The sequence below is a fragment of the Malaclemys terrapin genome, chromosome 13, assembly GCF_027887155.1.
Source record: "Malaclemys terrapin pileata isolate rMalTer1 chromosome 13, rMalTer1.hap1, whole genome shotgun sequence".
In the NCBI taxonomy this organism is placed as follows: domain Eukaryota; kingdom Metazoa; phylum Chordata; order Testudines; family Emydidae; genus Malaclemys; species Malaclemys terrapin.
The window spans coordinates 38056243-38079161 of NC_071517.1; the positions used below are offsets into that span (position 1 = coordinate 38056243).

Below are 22919 nucleotides of genomic sequence, written 5' to 3' on the forward strand. Positions count from 1 at the left end.
TTTCAAAAGTTCTTTATTTACAGGAAATTAGTATGAAGTTAAAGAGGAGTTATGAGTGATCTGTATAAATTGAATGAAAGATATCCTAAGTTGATGAAAACACGTTTGAGTGAGTCCAAGTGGAATCATGTACCCTTTCTCACGGACACACTCTGAGGTGGGCTCCTGCACCCCCAACCCGGAAGAAAGGGAAGATTTTCTCACCAGCGAAAGAGGCCGAGCAGAAAGCGTAGAACGGTTTCACATTATCAGCATTGAAAAATTCCACCAGCCCCTCTTCGTAATCCAGAGAAACCCGAATCTTCTCAGGTTTCCTACTTAGGGAAAGGCGTGTCATAGGGCTAGTGAGAACCCAGAACTGACCCCACCACTGTCGCTCTACAGCCCAGATCCCCTCCTCAGGCTTAAGGATCACTGCTCCTTCCTTCCTTTTCACAGACTCTCTGGCCACCCCCACAGCCCAGCCTCCTTTGCTCCCAACTTCCACCCCCCAAAAATGTCTCCCAGATGTGAATCCCTCATAGGCCAGCACACAGGGAGAATAACTAAATCCCTCAGGATTGGCGAGCAGCTCCTGGTCTGTGCCTTCCAGTCTGACTCTTTTCCCATCCGCAGATATGATGAGGTAGGGATTTGCTGTATCTGGATCCAGGGTCACGCTCTCTGGAGAGAGTAAGAGAATCAGAGTGTTAGAGACAGAGCTCAGCCATGCGGGAGGGTTTGATCGTGTCCGTGACAGAAGCTGTCCCAGCTGGAGAGTGAATCAATTTCTTTCCTTTCTCTTGATTGTATATCTGAGAGAGGAAGGAGGGCTGGATGATGAACAGATTTTAATTAATATTTTTAAATCATCACAAATGTATCCAAACTTTTCATTTGCCAAAAGACAAGTTTTGGATAAATTTAAAAAAAAAAATCACATCAATTTTAACCATTTTAAAATAAAAAACATGAAAAGAATTCCTCATAAAATCCTAAAATAGAAAAATGTTAAACACTTCAAAACGAAAGCATTTTAAAAATATTTTTTGCAAAAAAATATTTCCCTTCCATTTTCCAACCAGGAGAGATCTGCCACTGTTCACGCTTCTGCTTTCTTTGAAGCTGAGATCAGGGATCATGGCTGGATCCCCTCAGGTAAGAACAGGGGAAAGAACAGTATGAGAACACTGAAATGGGTGTGTATTTCTGTGTATGATCTTGAATTTAAAAAAATATACTCCTTAAAGCCAGTGGGTGTGCTGAGCTCACTCTGTTACCATCCATGGAAAGAGCAATCAAGCCCCTTTACGTAGTAAAAACATCTGCAAACAAGGAAGGCTACAAATGCAGCACAAAGCTAAGTTTCATGGTCTGAGGGGTTTCCTTTGTGGCAGATGCAGGGGCTAGAGGTTTGGGTTTGGTGTGTATTACAAGGAGAAAGTCAGAGACGCAGTTGTGAGAGTGACCCTGAGAGGGGGCAGAGAGACCAGAGCCCCCCATTCCACCAAGGGACACTCAGCGTTACAACACTGAACTTTTAGGCACCTAGAAAATCACTGTTTAAAAAAAAAAAATCCTGAGTGAGGGGCCTCGGCTTCTTATATGAATGGGGAGAGATAGGCCTCTAAAGCTACTTCTCCCTGTGGAGAGATTTCCCTGGAGTCTCCAGGAATTAAAGTTTCATCTTTAAAGATTATGTCATGTGATGAAATCTCCAGGAATACGTCCAACCAAAATGGTCAACCCTCCTCTGAAAACTTCTGCTCAGTGTGCAGCGGCAGTCAAAAAGGCGAACAGAATGTTAGGAACCCTTTGGGGGATGGGCTTTGGGCTTTGATAAAATATGAACATTTATTACCTGCTTCTGTAAGGCAGTCTCTCCACCCTGCAATCAAGAAGAAGAAATGAGAACTCCTCTGAACGAACACTGAATTAGCAGGCAGCAATATTATACAGAATTAAATGTGAGGAGTGGAAAGGGGCAAACAGTTATAAATAAATGTGATAAAAAATGTGTTTGAAGACTTTCCCTGCAAAAAATATTTAATTGAAATGGTAATTTTTAGAGGAAAAATGATGATTCTTATGGGGAAAAACCCTTTCTTTTTCTGTGGGGAAATGTCAAAATAAAAAAAAAAATGTAAATCAACATTTAGAAATGAGACAATTTTTGTTTAATTTCAAATTAAAATATCAGTTTTCAGATAATTTTTCCATTTAAACCAATAAAACCATACTTTCTGCTAAAATGTCATTTTGAAATGACAATTTTCATATTTTTAAAGATTTTTGGTTCCATTATTACTATTTTTTAAACATTTTGACTTTTTTTTTGGAAACTAATTTTCAAAGAGCAAAATGTCAGTACATTTTCCAAACATCTCTAGTGATAAGTTCTAGTAAAAAGTTACCATGAAATAATGTCAGAAATACGTATACAGGACATGAGCAGTTCTCTTTCCAAAGGCTCACATTTAATAGGGAGTTTACAGAAATTTCCAATAATTAATATTTCTATATTATCATCATAACTAACCTGGAGATAACTTTAGTGTTTATTTAAAACAAACAAAAACAAACAACCCCTTTCATTAAAGGTCTAATGCTTCGCTCACTGATGTCCATGGCAAATCCTCAATTGTATCTTATGGTCCCAATTCCAAATTTCACCAGAGAGAATGGAAAGACCCTGGCTTTGTATCCAACCCAGTTGGAGCAGGTCTGAACCCATTATCATCATTTCCAAAGATTTGAAATAACAGGAAATAAAGTTACTAATATTACTATTTTGATAACATGCTTTAAGCATTTATTGTATCTTTGATTTCTAGAAATATAAACTTTCCACCTTCAGTGCCTCATGTCCTTACTAGAAAGTAAAGGTTTAGGCACGTGCAAAACTTTGACATGCGCTTACGTGTCAATTGCCTTCAATGGGACAAAATAAAAACCATGCCTAAAAATTAAGCATGTGCTTAAGGGCTGCCCTAAATAGGGAGACACTTAAATATTTGCATAAAACTTTCCTCAATCAGGCCCTTAGATTTTCCCTTTGTTGTATATGTTAAATCTCATGCCTTTATTACATGAAATTGTCAGTACCAAGATTAAGGCTGATGGGTCATTTCTATTCAACCTTCCTGGTTTTAGTCACATAGAACGTTTCCTTTCAATGTGAAACACCACATATTTAATATTAACCTACCCTGCAACACCTTTTAAAAATTCAATTAAAAACCAAATTAAATAAAAAAATCCCAAACCAAGCAACTCCCTCCTGCCCCCCCAAAACAAGGATACAGCTGTGTGCAAAAGACTGTGAAAGGAGAGGGAATAACACTTACTATATTCTGCAGCCTTCATCCCTAAAAAATAAGCAGAAATAAATACACTATTATTATTACATTTATTTTCCCCAGGGATACACTGTGAAAAGACTATGCCCTTTATAATGAAAATTTACCCATGACTCTTCAAACCTCCCCCAGGGACTGCACTGGAGTACGCTGGCAGAGTGGCCAAACAAGGTGTCTGTGTGTTCACTACATGCAAGATAAAGTGACTCTGCTCTGAATGCAAATAGGCATGTGCAAAAGACACAGAATGGGGTCCCAGATCTCTCGGCTCCAGGCCCCACAAAGCACAGTGAAAATGGTCATTGTTTGGGTTCCTGAGTTTTAACTTGCCCAGCATGATCCACCCTGTGCCTGATTTTCAGAAGAGCTCAACGTCTACAGTAACCTTTGACTCCAGCTGGAATTGGGATTCCTCAGATCTTAAAACCAGGCTCCAGGAGTCTCAGAGTGTGTGTTCATTGCAGAGTTAACTTGAATGATTGGCACTTGGGTCTGAGCATCTAGGTTAACCTAGGCCAGGTCTGTGGCTGCTCTGCAAACACATACTGGGAAAGTTACTGGGTCTTCACTACCATCACACTCACCCTTGTGCAATACTAGGGTTTCTGGGGACATATCCCAGGGTTCTTTGGCCTATGCTAAGCTGAGTCATTCTACGATTCTTTTCCAGTGATTTTTGGGAGAACTTGTCTGTCTTTCTGGGCACCCGGGGAAATTATGGGAAGGAACTGGAGGACCATCAGAATTCTAGTGATTTAGCCTGAGCCCTCACTGTATTACCAGCCTGAGTGAAAGCACAGCCCGAGCTGGGTGAGCTAGCCTGGGTGGAAAGGACCACTGAACTCAGGCCAGAGGGCTGTGTGTGTGAATGGAAGATGGGGCTAGGAGCAACAGCTGAGTGAAAGCCAGGGCTAATTCTGAAGTCAGGACATACCCTTGGATTCATTACACAAAAACGGAGGCAATTCAAATCAGTAATGACATGATAATTTGGGCCTTATCCGTGTTGCATATTGCCACTTTATACAACTGTATTTTGGTTCTGCACACTAGATTTCAGCTGCGAAGTCCAATACACTAAGTTTTAAGTTTCTCCTTTGTTTTGTTCTTAAGAAATGGTAAAAGAAAAAAAATGGAGCTTGGATGAACATTCCCATATTTAGGATGCTGTAAATTGGAACCCTTTGTTCAAATCACTTCCAATTTTGCAGAACAAAAATCACCCACAGCTCTAGGGCTATAATTTTTTTGTGCTGATATCACCGTTTTGGGATTGTAGAGAGGGGAACAAAACCAGACTTTGCAATAATCTGAAAATAAGTAACAACCTTAACTAGGGAGTCATCACCATCACTGTATAACATTAAAACATCTTTTTATTTATTTATTACGAGAATGTCTCTTTATAGTTTATTTCCTAATTTAATGTATTACCTTTTGTTTTCAAGAGATAAATTAAGAGGCCAATAAAAAAAACCAGAATAACCAGGATCGTGCACAGAATGGCGATCCAGGGAGATTTCGTCGGGAAAAAAAGTTCTGGAAAAAAAAATTGAATTGACATTACTTTGGAAGCAAGGACAAAGGTCAAATGGTTTTTATTACAAATATATACATTTACAGCAGAATTTGGGTGAGACGAGGAATCAGAGATGGCCCTGTTTCCATTATGAAAGTGATCAGAAAACTGACTTAAAAATGATCTTGGTTAGAACCATTTTAACAGTGATATATGGTATCAGTGAGTAAGTTGGCTTGGCTTGATTCACTGCTGAGATATTGTTCAATGCTGTGATCAGGGCCGGCTCTAGGATTTTTGGCGCCCAAAGCAAAAACAATTTTGGCGGCCCCCCCCCCCTGTTTTTTAATTACCCCACCCCCGGCCCCGCCTCAACTCCGCCCCTTCCCCAAATCCCCAGCGTTACCTCCTCCCCCCAGGCTCTCAAGCCTGGGAGGGAGGGGGAGCAGCAGCGTGCAAAACAACTGTTTTGCGCGCCGCAGCCGCTCGGGATCTCTCCCTCCCTCCCAGGTTTGAGAGCCTGGGTGGGAGGGGGAGACACCGAGCCGCCTCGGTGCGCGAAACAGCCGATTCGCCCGCCGCTGCTCCCCCTCCCTCCCAGGCTTGAGAGCCTGGGAGGGAGGACGAGTAGCGGCGCGCAAATCAGCTGTTTCGCGCACCGAGGCGAGCTAAGGCGGCTGGGGCACATTTTTAGGGGCGGCATTCTGGCGCCGGCCATGCCGCCCCTAAAAATGTGCCACCCCAAGCACCAGCTTGTTTTGCTGGTGCCTAGAGCTGGCCCTGGCTGTGGTATCACATATAATAATGAATTATAGTTGAAGCGAACAGTTTTTGACAAACAACCCATAAGATAAAAATTACCCACACAGAAAACTTTGCTAAAGTGAAAAATCCAGACACATATCAATGGTTTGAGTCTATACTACCTTTATAAAAAAAAACAAAACCATTAGACTTAAAAAGACTTAACTATCTTGCCTGCAAATTTCCAGTTTTCCAAAAATGTAGGTTTATTCTAATTTAATCTTAACTATGAATTTCTTGGCTTCTAAGTTTCCCCCCAGAACTTTAGAGTTCTTAAAAGGCAACATTCTCAAATTACTACTACTAATCCTAACAACATAAGACAATTATAACAGTGTAACATAAACAGTGGGAAAATGTGAGAAAAAAAACCACGATTGAGGAACACACAGAAATATCAAAGAAAGAAACATGAGACACTGAGAGGAATGAAAAATTAGAAAGCATGAGGATTAAATGGGGTGCATGGATTGTAGATGAAATGACAAACCACTCTCTGACTGCCTACTGGAAAAAATTAACAAATATTTGAAGAACAGATGCCCAAGATGGATGGTGACAGAGAGAAAAGAAAGAAGAAAGATAGAAAGCTGCAGTGATCCTCAGAGTTACAGGCTGATCATGTGTTTACCAACAGCCTGGAAACTTCTATAATGACACTTCTGGCAAAGCAGATTTGGATAGTTCTAATTTGCAGTGGAATGCTGCATCCTGAGCAAGAAAACTGCACAGCAAACATGAAAAGGATGAAAAACCACCTGATGCTGAACAGAAGGGTCACAAAGGATGCAGAACAGAAAGAAGAAAAAGCTAAAGAGGTATGATTAGTGTTGCCTAATCTTTTTAATGGTTAATAATACTTGTATTGGTTGCCAGTTGATCTGATTAATAGACTCAGGGGAAGAGGATTCTTGTCCCAGAATCAGGCTACACTGAACTCAAACTAATGAGTTCAATATCTTTTACGGATCCTCAAGGTGTAGGGTGAAGACTCACGCTGTGGGCAAAGCAAAGCTTTAGAGATTTTTATTAAAATCAATAAGAAAGCCAGAAAATTGGGAAACAAGAAAAAACTCCTAGTAATACATAGAGTAATGAATGTTAATCAAGCTATGGAGAGGATTTACATCCAATGATGTAATGGAGGAAAAGTCTCTCTGTGTGTGTGGAGGAAGTAACGGACAATGAAGAATACAACATCAAAATATATGAGGAGTCAGCTGGAATAACAACAGGTGTGGGAAATAGACAGCAATATTATCATCATACACTAGGGACCATGACTGTGGATTGAGGGCAGCCAGTCAGTTTCACCCCAAATATCTAGCAAATAGTTAAGAATAATAAATACATTCGTAGAAATCAGGACAGTTCATGAATGATTCAATTCCCTTGGAAGGTTTAAACTGGCAATGAACATTTATTCTGACCAGTTAAACTGGTTTTATTCTAGGGTTACCATTCGTCTGGATTCCCCCGGACATGTCCGGCTTTTTAAGCTAAAAATAGCGTCCGGGGGGAATTTGTAAATGTCCGGACTTCCCCCCCCCCCCCCCATGCAGAGCACGGGCGGCTAACAGTGCTGCCGGCCGGACGGTGTCACTTACATGGGGCTCCGACACTCAGCCAGAGAGCTCCTCCTCCTCCCTCCCTCCCTGCATCGCAGATCGGCTCCGGCAGTCTGGAGCTCCTCCCCTGCTGCTGCCCAGTGTCTCAGGCAGTTCCTGAGCAAGTTCACGGAGACATTAGGTGAAGAGAGGCTAACAACAAGGGGGCCAGGGGGTTGGAGAAGGGGCAGGGAGGTTTTGGAGGGGGCAGTCAAGAGACCGGGGGGGGGGGGGGTCGGGAGTTCGGGGGGGGAGCTTTCTGGGGGTGTGGATAAGGTTTGGGCAGTCAGGGTACAGGTAGGGGGTAGGGTCCTGGGGGGCATTTGGGGGGGGTCTTAGGAGGGGGCAGTTAGGGGACAAGGAACAGGGAGGCTTAATGGCTCTCTTAATGGCTCTCCATGCGTCTCTGGACCCTCTCAGCTGTCGGGCTTGGACGGAAACATTGCCTGAGGGTAGTGAGAGAATGGGTTATCGGTGAGGTGGGGGTGGGCGTGAGCCTGGCCAATAGGGGCAACCCCCTACCAAGATCTGAGCCTTTTCTCACACGCCCGTTAGAGCTCGACATTATGCTGTTTGGGACCCCTCTTTGAGGAAAGCCTCTGGATTGCAAGTCCAACCGCTACCTCCTTGTGGTGAGAGTCGGTAACTGGCTTGGATAGCCAGGCGGATTGCGGAGGACGAACCCACATCCCACATTCAGTGGTGTGTGGTACGGGGTTGGGCAGCCCCATATGGTGCCACATGGATGCCCCCCTGGTAAGGGTAGCCTCCCCCAGGTACGGGTTGACTCCCCCTGGTAAGGGTAAGTTTCCCCCAGGTACGGGTTAGTTTCCCCCTGGAAAGGGTAAATCTTTTAGCTATGGAAAAAAGTAATTTATATTTTTATATCGGATTGGCGCTGGACCGGGTTAATAACACCCCCGCTGTTGGCTTTGATGCCCCGGCTGACAGTGTTAAATATATTAGGGGTGTGATCGGGGTCGCTGGACCAATGGATAAAATGGTGTGGACTATAATGAAGTCTCATGAGAATGAGAGTGAGAATCAAGTCCTCCCAGTGGAGCATGGAGAGGAGGTAGAGGAGAATGTTTGTGATGATCATGGTGAGGAGATTTTATCTATCTTACCGATGGTTTTTACAAGGGACACTTTTAATGATTTAACTATGGACAGTTTTAATCCAGATTTTAAGTATTTAAGTACATTTGATGATCCATATGTTAGGGAATCGGGATATCTTAATGCTCATTTAGTTAATGGGTCTAGTTTATTAAATAGTTTTAGACCAAGTACTGATTTTAATAGGGATCGTAATAAGGATCTTAACAGTACTGGTAGTAATATAAATATATTAGAAAGTAGTTCGTGGAAGGATGGGGTTTTTTATTTAGAGTATCCCGTTGATAGTTTTAATTGTCCAATATGTCCCCAGATATTACCAACATTTGGTAAATGGGCGAAACACATTAATGTGGTTCATAAAAGTAAAGCCATACGAGTTGTATGTAGTAAATGTGGAAAATCTTCTCAATATCATAATATAGCTTGCCACTACCCCAAGTGCATACCCAAGAAGGCGGATACCCCAATGAAGAGCCATACGTGCTCGGTCTGTGGGCTTGGTTTTCATACTAGATCTGGATTGAGCCAACACTGTAGACATAGACACCCTGCTGTGAGGAATGAGCAAAGAAAAGAAGATATGGCTGCTAAAAGTAAGATCAAAGAGGGATTGACTAGATCTCATATATGGACCAAAGATGAGGTTGCGCAGCTTATACAGTTGGAAAGGAAATATACTGGGAAAAGGAATATAAATAAATGTATTGAGAGCGAGATGAGGACCAAAACGAATAAACAAATATCAGATAAAAGACGAGAATTAGCAAAGAAGAAGTTAATGGTAACAGGAGATAGGGAGGAAGTGACTGAGGTAGAGGACATTAGAGTAAATATATTAGAAATTCCGCCCCCAAGAGAGAGGATTTTCCCACTAAAAGGACATCCAGAAGTGGATTTAGTGGAGAAAATATGTAAACGGGGAAAACAAAGTAGGGAGGGAAGAGAAATAATAAATAGTTTAGGGGAAATTGAAGGATTATTAAAGGAGGATTTAACAAAAGCTCTCGGATGGGCAATGTTGGAAAAATTATGTTATTCATTAGTAGAGGGAAAGGACCCTAGAAATGAAAGTCAAATAGAGTTGAGGAATAAAGGAAAAGGGAAGATGAGAAAGGAGGGGAGAAGGAAGCAATTTAATGCAATTAGGAGATATGCTACAAAGAAAGCTAAGTATAAATTCTATCAACAATTATTTGATAAGGATAGAAGAAGATTGACTCGCATTATAATGGGAGAGCCAGATAAGGCTAAGTGTGCTATCCCTATGAAAGAAATTGAGGAATACTATGTAAATATTTTGGGAACAATTGGACATGGTAATATGATAGGGTGGCCATCATCCACAGAGAATGCGGATAATGATATATTAATGAGTCCGATCTCTGTGGATGAGATTAGAATAGCTTTAAGAGAAATAAGAAAAGATAGTGCTCCTGGCCCAGATAAAGTAAAAGTGAGCAATTTGTGGGATATTTTTAATTTAGACTCCTTAATACTTACAAAAAATTTTAATATATGGTTTCTAAATAGACAGGTACCAGATGAATTTAAGAAAAATAGAACGATTTTAATACCAAAGACACAAGATGAGGAGGAAATGAAGAAGTTAACATCTTGGAGACCATTGACAATTGGGTCAGTTTGGATTAGAATCTATACCAAAATATTAGCAAAAAGACTGGTGGAAACAGTTAAGATATGTAGTAGACAAAAAGGGTTTATATCCGCCCCTGGGTGTGAGGAAAATATTGCTATATTAGATAATTTGATTAAAGGGGCTAAATGAAATGGGAATGAAATTGCAATAGTGTTCGTAGATCTGGCTAAAGCATTTGATTCTGTGGGACACGGACATATAATAGCCGGGTTGAGAAGATTTGGTATAGATGAACATTTTATAGATATTATTAGGGATCTTTATGATAATTGCACAACTAGGGTATGGGTGGGTGATGAAGCTACTGAGTCTATTTTAATTAAGAGGGGGGCCAAGCAGGGTGACCCGTTGTCCCCAATTTTGTTTAATATTGCTATGGATCCCCTTTTAACTAGATTAGAAGTAGAAGGAAGTGGTTTTTATGTTAAGGGTAATAGTGTCACGTCATTGGCTTTTGCCGATGATGTGGCAATTTTAAGTAGCTCATATAAAGGAATGATCAAAAATCTGGGTATCTTAGAGGAGTTTTGTAAAAATACTAATCTCTCTGTTAATGTGAAGAAAATGAAAGGCTTTCATATTTTAACTAAACATAAAACCTATGTAGTTAATCCTAAGGATAATTGGCAGATAGGGTCAGAGGAGATTGAATATGTTCAACCAGGGGATTTTGAAAAATATTTAGGGGCTAGAATAGATCCCTGCTTAGGTGTAGGGGGACCGGTACTTAAAGAAAAATTGAAAGATTGGAGTGAGAATTTAATTAAGGCCCCATTAAAACCGGCCCAAAAATATTAATTTTACAGACATACATCTTACCGAAGCTGTTTTATAATCTTCTTTTAATAGAACCCCCTTTTAATCTTTTAGACGATATTGATGTGTTAGTTAGAAAAATAGTTAAAGAGATTTTACATTTACCTCAGTGTACCACAGATGGGATATTTTATTCTAGAGGTAGGGATGGTGGTTTAGCTCTCACTAAGTTTAGTGTGCAAATCCCAAATATGTTAATTCGTAAATGGAGGAGACATATTGTCTCGAGAGATGATTGGATGGACCTATCTTATCTATATGCAGGAGAAAATCTTGTGGATAAAATATTGTCATTTAGTGCAGTAACATCTCATCCCAAGAAATGGAGGGAAGAGGAATTTTTAAGATGGTCGGAACTGAGATGTCAGGGAATAGGGATAAAATATTTTAAAAATGATTTAATTAGTAATTCGATTTTTAGAAACTCTAGTAAAGTTAAATCGTCAGCGTATATTGCAGCATTGCAGCTTAGGGCAAATATTTATCCTACTAGGGAGACATTAGCAAGAGGAAGAGGAGGTGTGAATGCTCTTTGTAGATGGTGCGGTAAAGTGCGGGAGACTGTTCCCCATATCTCAGGACAATGTTATAAGACTAAGAATGCTAGGATAAAAAGGCATAATAGAGTAGTGTCTGCAGTTGTAGATAAGGTTGGTAAATTAGGGTGGAAGGCAATGATAGAGCCCCATTTGAGAAATAGTAAGGGTGAGTTAAGAAAGCCGGATATTATATTTATAAAAGGAGATACAGCAGTGGTGGTTGATGTTACAGTGCGATGGGAGGATAATGCCGGAAGTTTGGAACAAGCCCACAGTGAGAAGGTGGCTTATTATCTTGAGTTAGAGGAAGAAATTAAAAACTTAACGGGAGGTAAAAATATCCACTTCTTTGGTTTTGTGCTTGGGGCGCGTGGCAAGTGGAGTGAAGGTAATAATGATTTGTTACAATTATTGGGAAAGGACAGAAGTAAAAATTTTAAGGAGAGTATATGTAGACTTGTTTTATATTCCACTATTGGTATGATGGCTATATTCAGTGACAGGTAAAGATCCCGGAGTTTCCATTCCGTGTATTTTGCCAAAACTAAATTTTAGCTATTTTGGTTTCCATGGTCTAAATTTTCAAATTTTTAATATTGTTTTGAACATTAACATATTTAGTGTTATTTAATATCTGCCCTTCAATAGAATGGTTTTAACTATATAATAACTACTTATTAATGGATGAAATTCCAATTTAAATTATTAGTTTTTTTTTTTTTTTTTAACTACTGGATGTGGATGCGGACTGGCCGCGTATAGTAACCAGGAAAGGGCAGGTAGTCACGCCTGTACATAAATAGGGGGTGGGGTTCTGGAGGGCAGTTAGGAGCAGGGGTCCCAGGAGGGGGCAGTTAGGGGACAAGGAGCGAGGGGGTGTTTGGGAGTTCTGGGGGGGGCTGTCAGGGGGCAGGAGTGGGGAGAGGGATCGGAGCAGTCAGGGGACAGGGAGCAGAGGGGTTTAGATGGGTTGGGAGTTCTGGGGGGGGCTGTCAGGGGGTGGGGAGTGGTTGGATGGGGCGTGGGAGTCCCAGGGGTCTGTCTGGGGGTGGGGGGGTGGATAAGGGTTGGGGCAGTCAGGGTACAGGTAGGGGGTAGAGTCCTAGGGGGCCAGTTAGGATGGGGGGAGGGTATCAGGAGGGGGCAGTCAGGGGACAAGGAGCGGGGGGAGGGTTGGGGGTTCTGAGGGGGGAAGTGGGAGGGGCAGGGGCGGGGCTAGGGCAGGATGGGGCGGGGCTAGGGCAGGACAGGGGTGGGGCTCCTCCCATCCTCTTTTTTGCTTGCTGGATTATGGTAACCCTATTTATTCTGTACACGGAGATGGGAAACGACACCACTCCACATCCTCCTGTAGTGGAGTGGCTGCCCCGCTCCAGCAGAACAGGGGTTAAAAGCAGCCCTGGAGAGGGCTGTGGCTCGGATAAGGAGTGAGAGCAGCTGAGGGAGTAGCTGACCACAGGTGTGGCCAGCTCAATCAGGTCCAGCTGGCCCTGATAAGGGACTGGGGGCTAGGAGCTGGAGGAGTCTGACTCCAGCCTTGGAGTGGGAAGGACCTGGCTGCCTGGGAGCACAAGGTACCTGGAGCAGAGCAGTCCTGGGGAAGAGCAAGAGGAGCTGGGGAGTTCCTGCCTGGCAACTCCCCAGGCTGAGGCACTGTTAAGGCCTAAGCAGGTACTGGGGCTGCAGAGGTGCAGCCTGGGGATAGGCAGAGGCAGCTGGTCCCACCCCCTTGTGGATGATGAGTGGCCATTACAGACTGCCGTCTGCCCCAGAGAAAGGGGGCTAGATGACGACTGGCAGTAGCCACTGAGGCAAGGTGGGAATAGGGGGAAGGGGTTCCCCTAGGAGGAAGACCCAGAGTGTGGGGCGGCACCCCAAGGTAAGAGGCACTGGGGTCCGGGAGGGATATGGGGCCTGCGGCAGGCGAGACACTGGCCAGCAGAAGGTGCGCCGAGAGCTGGAATTGAGCTAATTCCCAAGGTAACCAGCAGGAGGCGCTGTGGCGGTGAGTGTTCACTCCGCTACGTCTCCATTTTGCCAAAAAGCCAGTCTGCCTCACCTACTGCTGTACAGACTGGAAGTGCTGCTCTACCTGCCAGAATCACTGTGTGTCAGTGGCCCGCACCTTCCAGACACATACCCACTCTTAGTGAATCCAAGCCACATAATCTGTGTAGGCTGTTTGCATTGATCAAACCTGAAGGCACCTGAATGCACAGTTAATATAATCTTACAAGTTCTTCTCCTTGGATTGAGAACCCTGTGCAGTCTTTCAAGACGTGCTTTACTGTCATTGAAGGGCCAAAATCCATGTGCTGTTTATGTAAAAACCTGATACAGGCTATGTCAGCTCTTTTTACAGGCCCAGAAAACAGTGAACAATATTAGCTAAGAGAAGCAGAACAAACAAGAGACAACCTTGCCTTTTACTAAAATAGGCATGGTCAGCAAAACGCCAGATGGGGAGCAGTAACTGGCACTCTTAGCTGAAGCTGCAAACAGACCAAAGGAATGAAAGGGGCTCCAGCATTTCTGCCGCCCCAAGCAAAAAAAAAAAAAAATAGCCGCGATTGGCGGCGGCAGTTCAGCGGCAGGTCCTTCGCTCCTAGAGGGAGTGAGGGACTTGCCGCCCCCGAATTGCCGCAGGTGCCGCCCCTCTCCCTTGGCCGCCCCAAGCACCTGCTTGTTAAGTTGGTGCCTGGAGCCGGCCCTGCCTGTGTCTGGGTCTGTGTCCACTCCTCTGCAAGAGGAGGTTGCCATGCTCTCCCCACACACCAACCTTGAGCTCATGGAAGAGGATCAAGTATATCAGTGTGAGATATGACCTTCTCCCTCCCAGATACCAGTGAGTGCCTTTAGAAACACAAATGAGCAACATGAAAGACAATTTCTATTGCCATGTACTTTTCAATGTCTTTTTGCTTTAACCTCCAGGTATGCACTTGTTGGACAATCAGAACGGCTACTTCATTCCTATGACCCCAAATCAGAATTCAACATATATATTTTATACTAATACACTTTATACATTGTTTAAAGAAAAACACCTGTGTACTAACTGTATGTTACATGTTAACCTGAAACCATGGGAGGAGACATTATGTAATCTTTAGACTTCTGGCTACTGTGTTTATCTTGTCTTGCTGCTAGACCTATCTAGGGGCTCGGGACCACCCACCCCGTCACTTCCCTCTGCCCATGAAAAACCTGTATAATCCATTGTAATCAATTGTTTGGCAGTGTCTCTGAGCCTGATAAGCAAAGTGACACTCGGCCAGCGCTGTGCGTAATAAACCCACGTGCTTGATTCTAGACCAGGGGTAGGCAACCTTTCAGAAGTGGTGTGCCGAGTCTTCATTTATTCACTTTAATTTAAGGTTTCACGTGCCGGTAATACATGTTAATGTTTTTTTAGAAGGTGTCTCTCTCTAAGTCTATATTATATAAGTAAACTATTGTTGTATGTAAAGTAAACAAGGTTTTCAAAAGGTTTAAGAAGCTTCATTTAAAATTAAATTAAAATGCTGATCTTACGCTGCCAGCCTGCTCAGCCCGCTGGGTGTGTGTGTGGGGGGGGGTGTTCAGGGCAGAGGGCTGGGTGTTGGGGGGGGGACTCGAGGTCAGGGCAGAGGGCTGGGGTGTGTGTGGAGGTGCAGGGCAGAAGGCTGGGGTGCTCAGCTGAGCAGCTCACGGCAGGGGGCTGGGAGAGATATGACCTGTTCCACCCCCTTCCCCAAGGCCCGTCCCTACCTCTCTCTGCCTCCTCTACGGAGCAGCGAGCACGCTGCGCTCGGCTCTGCTCCTCTGGGAGGAGGAGGGGCCGGAACGCACCAAGTTGTGGGAAGAAGCGGGGGAGGAGGGGAGCTTGGCTGCCGCAGGACCAAGCTTCTGCCTCCTGCCCCCGCAGGGGAGAGCAGTGGGCGGGGGGGCTGAGTGGGGCGGGGGGCCGGGACTCCCCCATCGCTTTCCCCCACCGGGGCAGGAGGCAGAAGCTTGGTCCGGTGGCAGACAAGCTTCCCTCCTCCCCCGCTTCTTCCCCCAGCGTGGCGCTTTCCAGCCCCTCCTCCTCCTCTCACCAGGCAGGCACCGTGCCACTCTAAATCGGCTCGCGTGCCGTGTTTGGCACGCATGCCGTAGATTGCCGACCCCTGTTCTAGACAGTATCCATTTCGTTCCTTCAGGCATTAGCTTTGTGCTGTAGTTTCTTCGGCGGGGAGCTATGGCAAAGAGCCAGAAAGTTCGCCCTCTGCCTTAATCTCTCTCAGGAGAGTGAATTATTGGAGCAGAACTGCTCCCAGGGAACAAGGCAGTGGTGTCTGAGCTGAAATTTCTGACAGAGGGCTTCACCTGCATGCTGTTTGTGACCATCTCACTTCAAGGACTGATGTATGTAGCATAAATAAAACATGCTGCACTAAGAATATCACCAAGGTAGAGTCTGGGTGATCTCTCCTCCGATGGGCAGCAAACCTGTGAGGCCGTGAAATCTGCTATTGTTCAGCTGAGGGGAGACAATAGCTTGGGAAGGAATTAGGCACAATAAGAACAGCCCTAATGGGTCAGACCAAAGGTCCATCTAGCCCATATCCTGTCTTCTGACAGTGGCCAATGCCAGGTGCCCCAGAGGGAATGAACAGAACAAGTGATCATCAAATGATCCATCCCTTGTTGCCCATTCCCAGCTTCTGGCAAACAGAGGCTAGGGACACCATCCCTGTCCTTCCTGGCCTATCACTGATGGACCTGTCCTCCATGAACTTATCGAGTTCTTTTTTGAACCATGTTATAGTCTTGGCCTTCACAACATCCTCTGTTTGAATATTTATGTACCATTCAATCACTATTCATTTGCATACATGATAATGCTTAGTGGCTGTTTCTAAGGTAGTTTTCATTGGTATAGACATATTTTAACATTATTAGCCAATTGCAGGTGCGTGCGTGTTGATGGTCACATTGTGGCTTGGATGGTAACTGACCTGCTACATAAATTCTTGATTCCTTTTCTTGTTTGAGGAGAGTGCTCCTAATGGAACAGGAGATGTTCTGGTTTGAGGTTTCTGTTATGATTATAGAAGTTTCTGTTTCAAACAGGCCATTAGCCCCTTGGAATTTTCTTTCAGACAGCAACGGTACATGTTGTCCAGTGAGACCTCTCCAGAAAACCTCAGGCTCTGGGTACCACCCGGCTGATCGGCACACCACTCGGATCCCTCCATCCTGATATCCCTCAACAGAGATGAGAGGAGCAGCACCTAGAGCTGAAGGAGAGTGGAATAAAATTGTTTCAATTTTATATTCTGCCGTGGTGTTGTAGCCATGTCGGTCGCAGGATATTAGAGAGAAGGAGGGCAAGATAATACTTTTATTGTACCAACTTCCATTGTGGAGAGAGACAAGCTTTTGAGCTGACACAGAGCTCTTCTTCAAGGTCTGGGAAACTAACCCAGAGTGTAACAGGTAAATACAAGATGGAACACTCTGAGTTAAGCTCCCAGACCTGAAGAACTCTGTGTAAACTAGAAAGCTTGGCTCTCTCCCCAACAGAAGTTGATCAAGTAAGAGATATTACCTGGCCCAATTTGTCTTTTTAACATTAGAACTTATATCATTATTCAGCATAAGGAGTAAGTATTTAAACCTTCAGCATAACAAATGCTTGGCAATGCACAACAGAAGCAGAATCGAAAGCCACCAAAGTGACTTGGGAAAAAGCCAAGATTGAAGCAAGAAACCAACAAAGATGCAAGGCAGCGGTGAAGGCCCTCTGTGCCACATGGCATAAAGTGCATAAGTCAAGTTAGCCATAAAAAGGCACCTGTCTGGCTTAGAGGGACAGCATTAGAACAGGAGAAGACAGCCGCTGCCATCTCTGCACGGAAGTTCTGGGTGTGCATGGCAGCTCAGGTAGATGGATCAGCACTAACTGTGCTCTGGCTGGCTCGTTAAAAGTAAAGGAGAGGATGCCACAACATGGGCTCCACTGCCAGCTGCTCCAGCGGGTATGTTCCCGGGGGTGGTGAAAGCTGCTCTGAAGCCTGGGCCCTGGTGTTCTCACTTCTAGTTTTTGCGCGCTAGCTACAGGACGGTTACCGTGGGCATATCTACATGAGCTACTATTCACGCCCCTGGCTGCAATGCAGACAGACCCTTAGTTTCATCCACTGTTGCTGACAGATGCTCAGGATGTGCTGAGAGAGCAGCGTACAAACACTTGCTCTTGGACGGTGCCAAACTAATGGGAGCCATTAGGCCACTTATTGATGGCCACTCTTTCGAAAGAGTAGGGTGCCAGGCAGAGACGACCTGTGCCTGCCAATAGGGGAAGGGCAGAGTGAGGGCAGCCGGCTTCAGCAGTGTCACTAAGCATGCTCAGTCTATGTAAGCATGCTCAGTACAAGCCAAGCAGCGACCCCACATGCCCCACCCCCCACGCATCGTCTCTGATGCCAGTCCCTCTTGCACAAAGAAATTAGACCTCTCTTCATAACGGGAGTCTTAGGATAGTCACAATCTTATCCATCAATGCCCATTTTCAAATCCATTTTAGAAGGTAAATTGCTGAGAAAGTACTGAGGAGACATCTGCAGTCACATTGCGATTTCACAATTTCCCAAGGTCTGTAGCAGCTGAGCGTGAGACAGGTGATGGAAGAAGTGTTGGAATCTGCAGCTGAAAATCTTTTAATGACATATTCAGGAAGGTGTCCTGAAGATTTCAATAGATCTCTCAGTGGCCTTTATGATCACGGACCACGGCTCATCTCTGCTGCTTCTCATGGGTAACCAGGTTCCTATAGTGTAGTTCAGTCATTTTCTTCCTGCCTAATGAAAGCAACCTATGCCGGGGGTTCTCAACCCTTTTCTCTCTGAGCCCTGCCCCAACATGCTATAAAAACTCCAAGGCCCACCTCTGCCACACCCACTGTTTTTCTCCATGTAAAAGCCAGGGCCAGCGTTAGGGGGTAGCAAGCAGGGCAATTACCTGGGGTCCCACTTCACATGGGGCCCCGCGACACTCAGTTCCTCAGGCTTTAGCTTCAGGTTCATGCAGTGGGACTTCAGCTTTCTGCCCTGGGCCCCAGCAAATCTAATGCCGGCCCTGTTTGGTGGTCCCCCTGAATCCTGCTCACGTCCCCGCAGGGAGCCCTGGGCCCCTGGGTGAGAACCACTGACCTAGACGATTAAACTCTTTTCACCTCGCCTGACTCAAGGCATGAGCCATAGCCTACTGAAGATATTACACCTGGCTTCAAAGACATTGGAAAACCTCTGGTTGATATCTATGGGCTTTAGATCAGGCCCTCAGTGTGTACATAAAAGCAGAGGACTTGACTGTGATATGAGATATTTAGATTAAGAGGTGCACCATTGCTTTGCTTTTTACATTCACCTGCACATCTTTTCAGTGAATGATTATTCGGTTGTCTCTCTGCTGTCTCAGTTTCCGACAGCATTTGAGACACTGAGAGAAAACTGGGTCTGGCTGAATAAGTGAAAGGCTAAAACAAGGCTGATTGACCAGAAGTCTTTGGAGGAACTGGGTCTTGTGGTGTGAGGCTCATGCTGGCTCCTTTGCTGTCCCTGGGTTCTCAAGATATAGCAACTATCTCATGGTTATCCACCCAGGAGGATGTCCCTCTTCCTCTCTTAGGTGAGCCAAAACAAGTAGAAAAAACACCTTAAATTTAGAAACACACATGCCAAAAGCTTCCAGCTTATTTGGTACTGAGCTGCAAATGAGAAAAAAGAACAATCAAATGCTATCGCTAAAGGAAATACAAGCACAAACTACTGACCTGCCACCTTCAGTTCCATTTGGGCATCTTTATAAAAGGAAGTTGACTCAAAATAGCACACGTATCGTCCCTCATCCGTGGGTCTGATATTATGTAACCTCAAGGCGACACTTCCATTTCTGATGCCGTCTTTCAGAAACTCTGTCCTTCCTGTATATTCCGGCATCTGATATTCAGTCTGATCCTTTCCATCACGATAGCGATGCACAAGGAAAGAGTAATGGGACCGGAACCATCTCACCTCCATGTTCTCAACACTCATCGGGGGAGACAGGTGACAGGATAACACAATGTCCTCACCCACAATAGCGGTGACAGGTGAACTCAGTCCGATGACAGTGAACTGGGCTGTGAAAAGTACCATAACACAAGGAAAAATATCATATTCCCTCTATATAAATCCATGACACACCCACATCTTGAATACTGCGTGCAGATGTGGACGCCCCATCTCAAAAAAAGTTATATTGAAACTGGAAAAGTTACAGAAAAGGGCAATACAAATGATTAGGGGTATGGAACAGCTTCCATATGAGGAGAGATTAATATGACTGGGACTTTTCAGCTTGAAAAGGGACAACTAAGGGGGCATATGAGTCTATAAAATCATGACTAGTGTGGAGAAAGTAAATAAGGAAGCGTTCTTTAGTCCTTCCCATAACACAAAACTAGGGGTCATAAATGAAGATAATATGCAGCAGGTTTAAAAGAAATAAAAGGAAGTATTTCTTCACCCAACGCAGTCAACCTATGGAACTCTTTGCCAGAGGATGTTGTGAAGGCCAAAACTATAACAGGGTTCAAAAAAGAACTAGATAAATTCACTGAGGACAGGTCCATCAATGGCTATTAGCCAAGATGGGTAGGGATGGTGTCCCTAGCCTCTGTTTGCCAGAGGCTGGGAGTGGGAGGCAGGGGATGGATCACTCGGTGATTACCTGTACTCTTCATTCCCTCTAGGGCAATTAGCATTGGCCACTGTTGGAAGACAGGATACTGGGCTAGATGGACCTTTGCTTTGACCCATTATGGCCGTTCTTATGTTCTTAAGGTGATCGATAAAAAATATCAATGGTTACATTTGATCAGAGCTGGCCTCATATTATTATGAAGCCACTTGGTTTCTGATTCAAGCTGAATTTTCAATCCTTTCTGAAATCTACATATAGTAAAAAGAAGAACAGGAGTACTTGTGGCACCTTAGAGACTAACAAATTTATTAGAGCATAAGCTTTCGTGGACTACAGCCCACTTCTTCGGATGCATCCGAAGAAGTGGGCTGTAGTCCACGAAAGCTTATGCTCTAATAAATTTGTTAGTCTCTAAGGTGCCACAAGTACTCCTGTTCTTCTTTTTGCGGATACAGACTAACACGGCTGTTACTCTGAAACTACATATAGTAGAACCTCAGAGTTATGAGCACCAGAGTTACAAAGTGACCTGTCAACCACACACCTCTTTTGGAACCAGAAGTATGCAATCAGGCAGCAGAGACCCCCCCCCCCCCCAAAAAAAAAAAAAAGAAAAGAAAAGAAAAAAAGCAGCAAATACAGTACAGTGCTGTGTTAAATGTAAACTACTACAAAAGTAAGGAGAAAATTTATAAAAAAAGATCTGACACGGTACGGAAACTGCTTCTGAATTTGTTTCATTTAAATTAAGATGGTTACAAGCAGCATTTTTCTTCTGCATAGTAAAGTTTCAAAGCTGTGTTAAGTCAATGTTCAGCTGCAAACTTTTGAAAGAACCACCATAACGTTTTGTTCAGAGTTACGAACAACCTCCGTTCCCCAGGGGTTCACAACTCTGAGCTTCTACTGCACATAGTCAGCTTAGAAATGGCCATGTCTCTTTAGGGCTTAGTGCTAATTGGTGCCCATTTTCTCAAGAGGTTTCCTAGTTTCATCTCCCCCACAATGACCTGTCTCTAAAATCTCAACCAGTTGTATAATGCCTTTTCTGCAGAGACAGAGAAAAAAATAGGAGGGAGGATCCACCCCAACCTTATACCACTGGGTTTCAAGCGTTGAAACCAGAGGTGAAAGTAAGCGTGTATGGGCCCTTTAAATTGCCACAAGAGCCCTGCTGCTGGAGCCCCCAGGTAGTGGAGGTGGCCAATAGCGAGCCATTGGCGATTTAAAGCGCTGGGGCCTCCGCTGCGGTAGCGGTGGCTGGGAACCCCTGGCCCTTTAAATGACTGCCGGAGCCCCGCCGCTGCTATCCCAGGGCTCCATCAGTAGGGCTCGGATGGCGATTTAAAGGGCCCAGAGTGGTAGCTGCGGCTGGAGCCCCAAGCCCTTTAAACGGCTGCCCGAGCACCGCTGCCGGAGCCCCGGGGTTGTGGCGGCAGCCAGGAGCCCTTGGGGCTCCTTCGGGAATTTAAAGGGCCCAGGGCTCCCAGCCGCCACTACCGCAGCCGGAGCCCCCGCCTCTTCCGGTCAAGGCCACACCCCTTCCGGTCGAGGCCCTGCCCCCTGCTCAGGACTCCAACGTACTGGTAAGTCCATTAAGTTTACTTTCACCCCGGTTGAAACCAAAATATTAAATTGCTGTTAGTTTGTTTTTGACTCTGCAATGTGAGCCAAGTGTGGTTTGCAGTCACTTGACAGCACCGAGCAGACTCAGCTGGCCCTCAGGAACTGGTGGTGAACGCACTGCGGATATTCCTCAACTTAGTTGGTAGCTGCACTCATGAGACAGCAGCAGATGATGTGGAGGAGACACATGTCCATCTACTTATATTTCCCCCCCAGGCTATGGTATCTGTACTCCAGAGGAGCATGAATGAATTGTCAGCTAGGTAAGTTACTGTCCTCATTTTCCAAATGGGCAAAGAGAGGCTCTGAGAGACTGGTTTAGCAACTTATCTAAATTCTTTTTTTTATTATTTTTTTAAACCCTGTTAGTGTCTTCACGTTGTGTGAAGATGTTGTATGAGCATGAAGCAGCATCATAACTATTTGTTTCTTGGTTTTTTGAATTGTGCGCTTTGCTTTTAATTTTGGTAATAATTTTGCTGCAGCTGATGAATTAAAAAAAATCAAAAAAATCAGGGAATGTTCCAGGCATCCCTCAAGAAAAGGCTGGTGATTTCAGTGAAGATCAGAAAACCATAAAGGGAAATGGGATGGCATCTGGCACATGAATTCTCCTAGGCTTTGATCAAGTGGTAGAATTAAGTAGGCTAAAGTGATGTTCTTTTCTGATACTTGTAATGTTGTTGTATAATTTTGTCCTACATGCGCCTTAACAGCTAAGCAATGGAATAAGTAATGGGGATGTGTGTGTGTGGGGGGGGAAACAAAGAATGAGTGGTATTGCCCACCTGACTCCAAGTTGTGAATCGGTAAATTAATGAAGAAAATGATGAAACCAGGCAGAGAGACTCTTGCTGCGGAGTCATGTTGGAGAGACGATAATTTCATTTTCATTGTAACTGGATGAAGACAAAATAAGAATAAACAGAGTGTGTACAATAAGGATTATGTTATAACTAAATAAATCTCGTGCAGCACGTAAACAGCTCATTGCACACACGGATACGATGGTCCTGATTCAATTGTCCTGATGTTTTTATAGCACTGTCATCAACTGCATCTCCCCACAGTTGCTTAGCAAGGAATCTTAACAATGCTCTGTGCAGTAGAACCAGGAGTTAGTGAAGCACTATGGCCCACAGCCAAAAAGGTCCTTAGGTGCATTAATCCGAGATTTAGGTT

The 22919-nt window shown here is 44.4% G+C and overlaps 2 protein-coding genes across 3 annotated transcripts in view; both read right to left on the reverse strand.

Annotated features, from left to right (window-relative positions):
* LOC128847240 (butyrophilin subfamily 1 member A1-like) overlaps window positions 1-22919 on the reverse strand; it is an 83622-nt gene that overhangs the window by 52946 nt on the left and 7757 nt on the right. The gene's annotated exons all lie outside the window — the stretch shown is intronic.
* LOC128847249 (butyrophilin subfamily 1 member A1-like) lies at window positions 140-22625 on the reverse strand. The gene is made up of 7 exons (XM_054046635.1): window positions 22526-22625; window positions 19201-19548; window positions 16382-16663; window positions 4773-4877; window positions 3327-3347; window positions 1841-1867; window positions 140-663 (listed from the first exon to the last, which is right to left on the reverse strand). Exons 1-7 carry the CDS (start codon window positions 22623-22625, stop codon window positions 140-142), a joined length of 1407 nt encoding a protein of 468 aa, XP_053902610.1.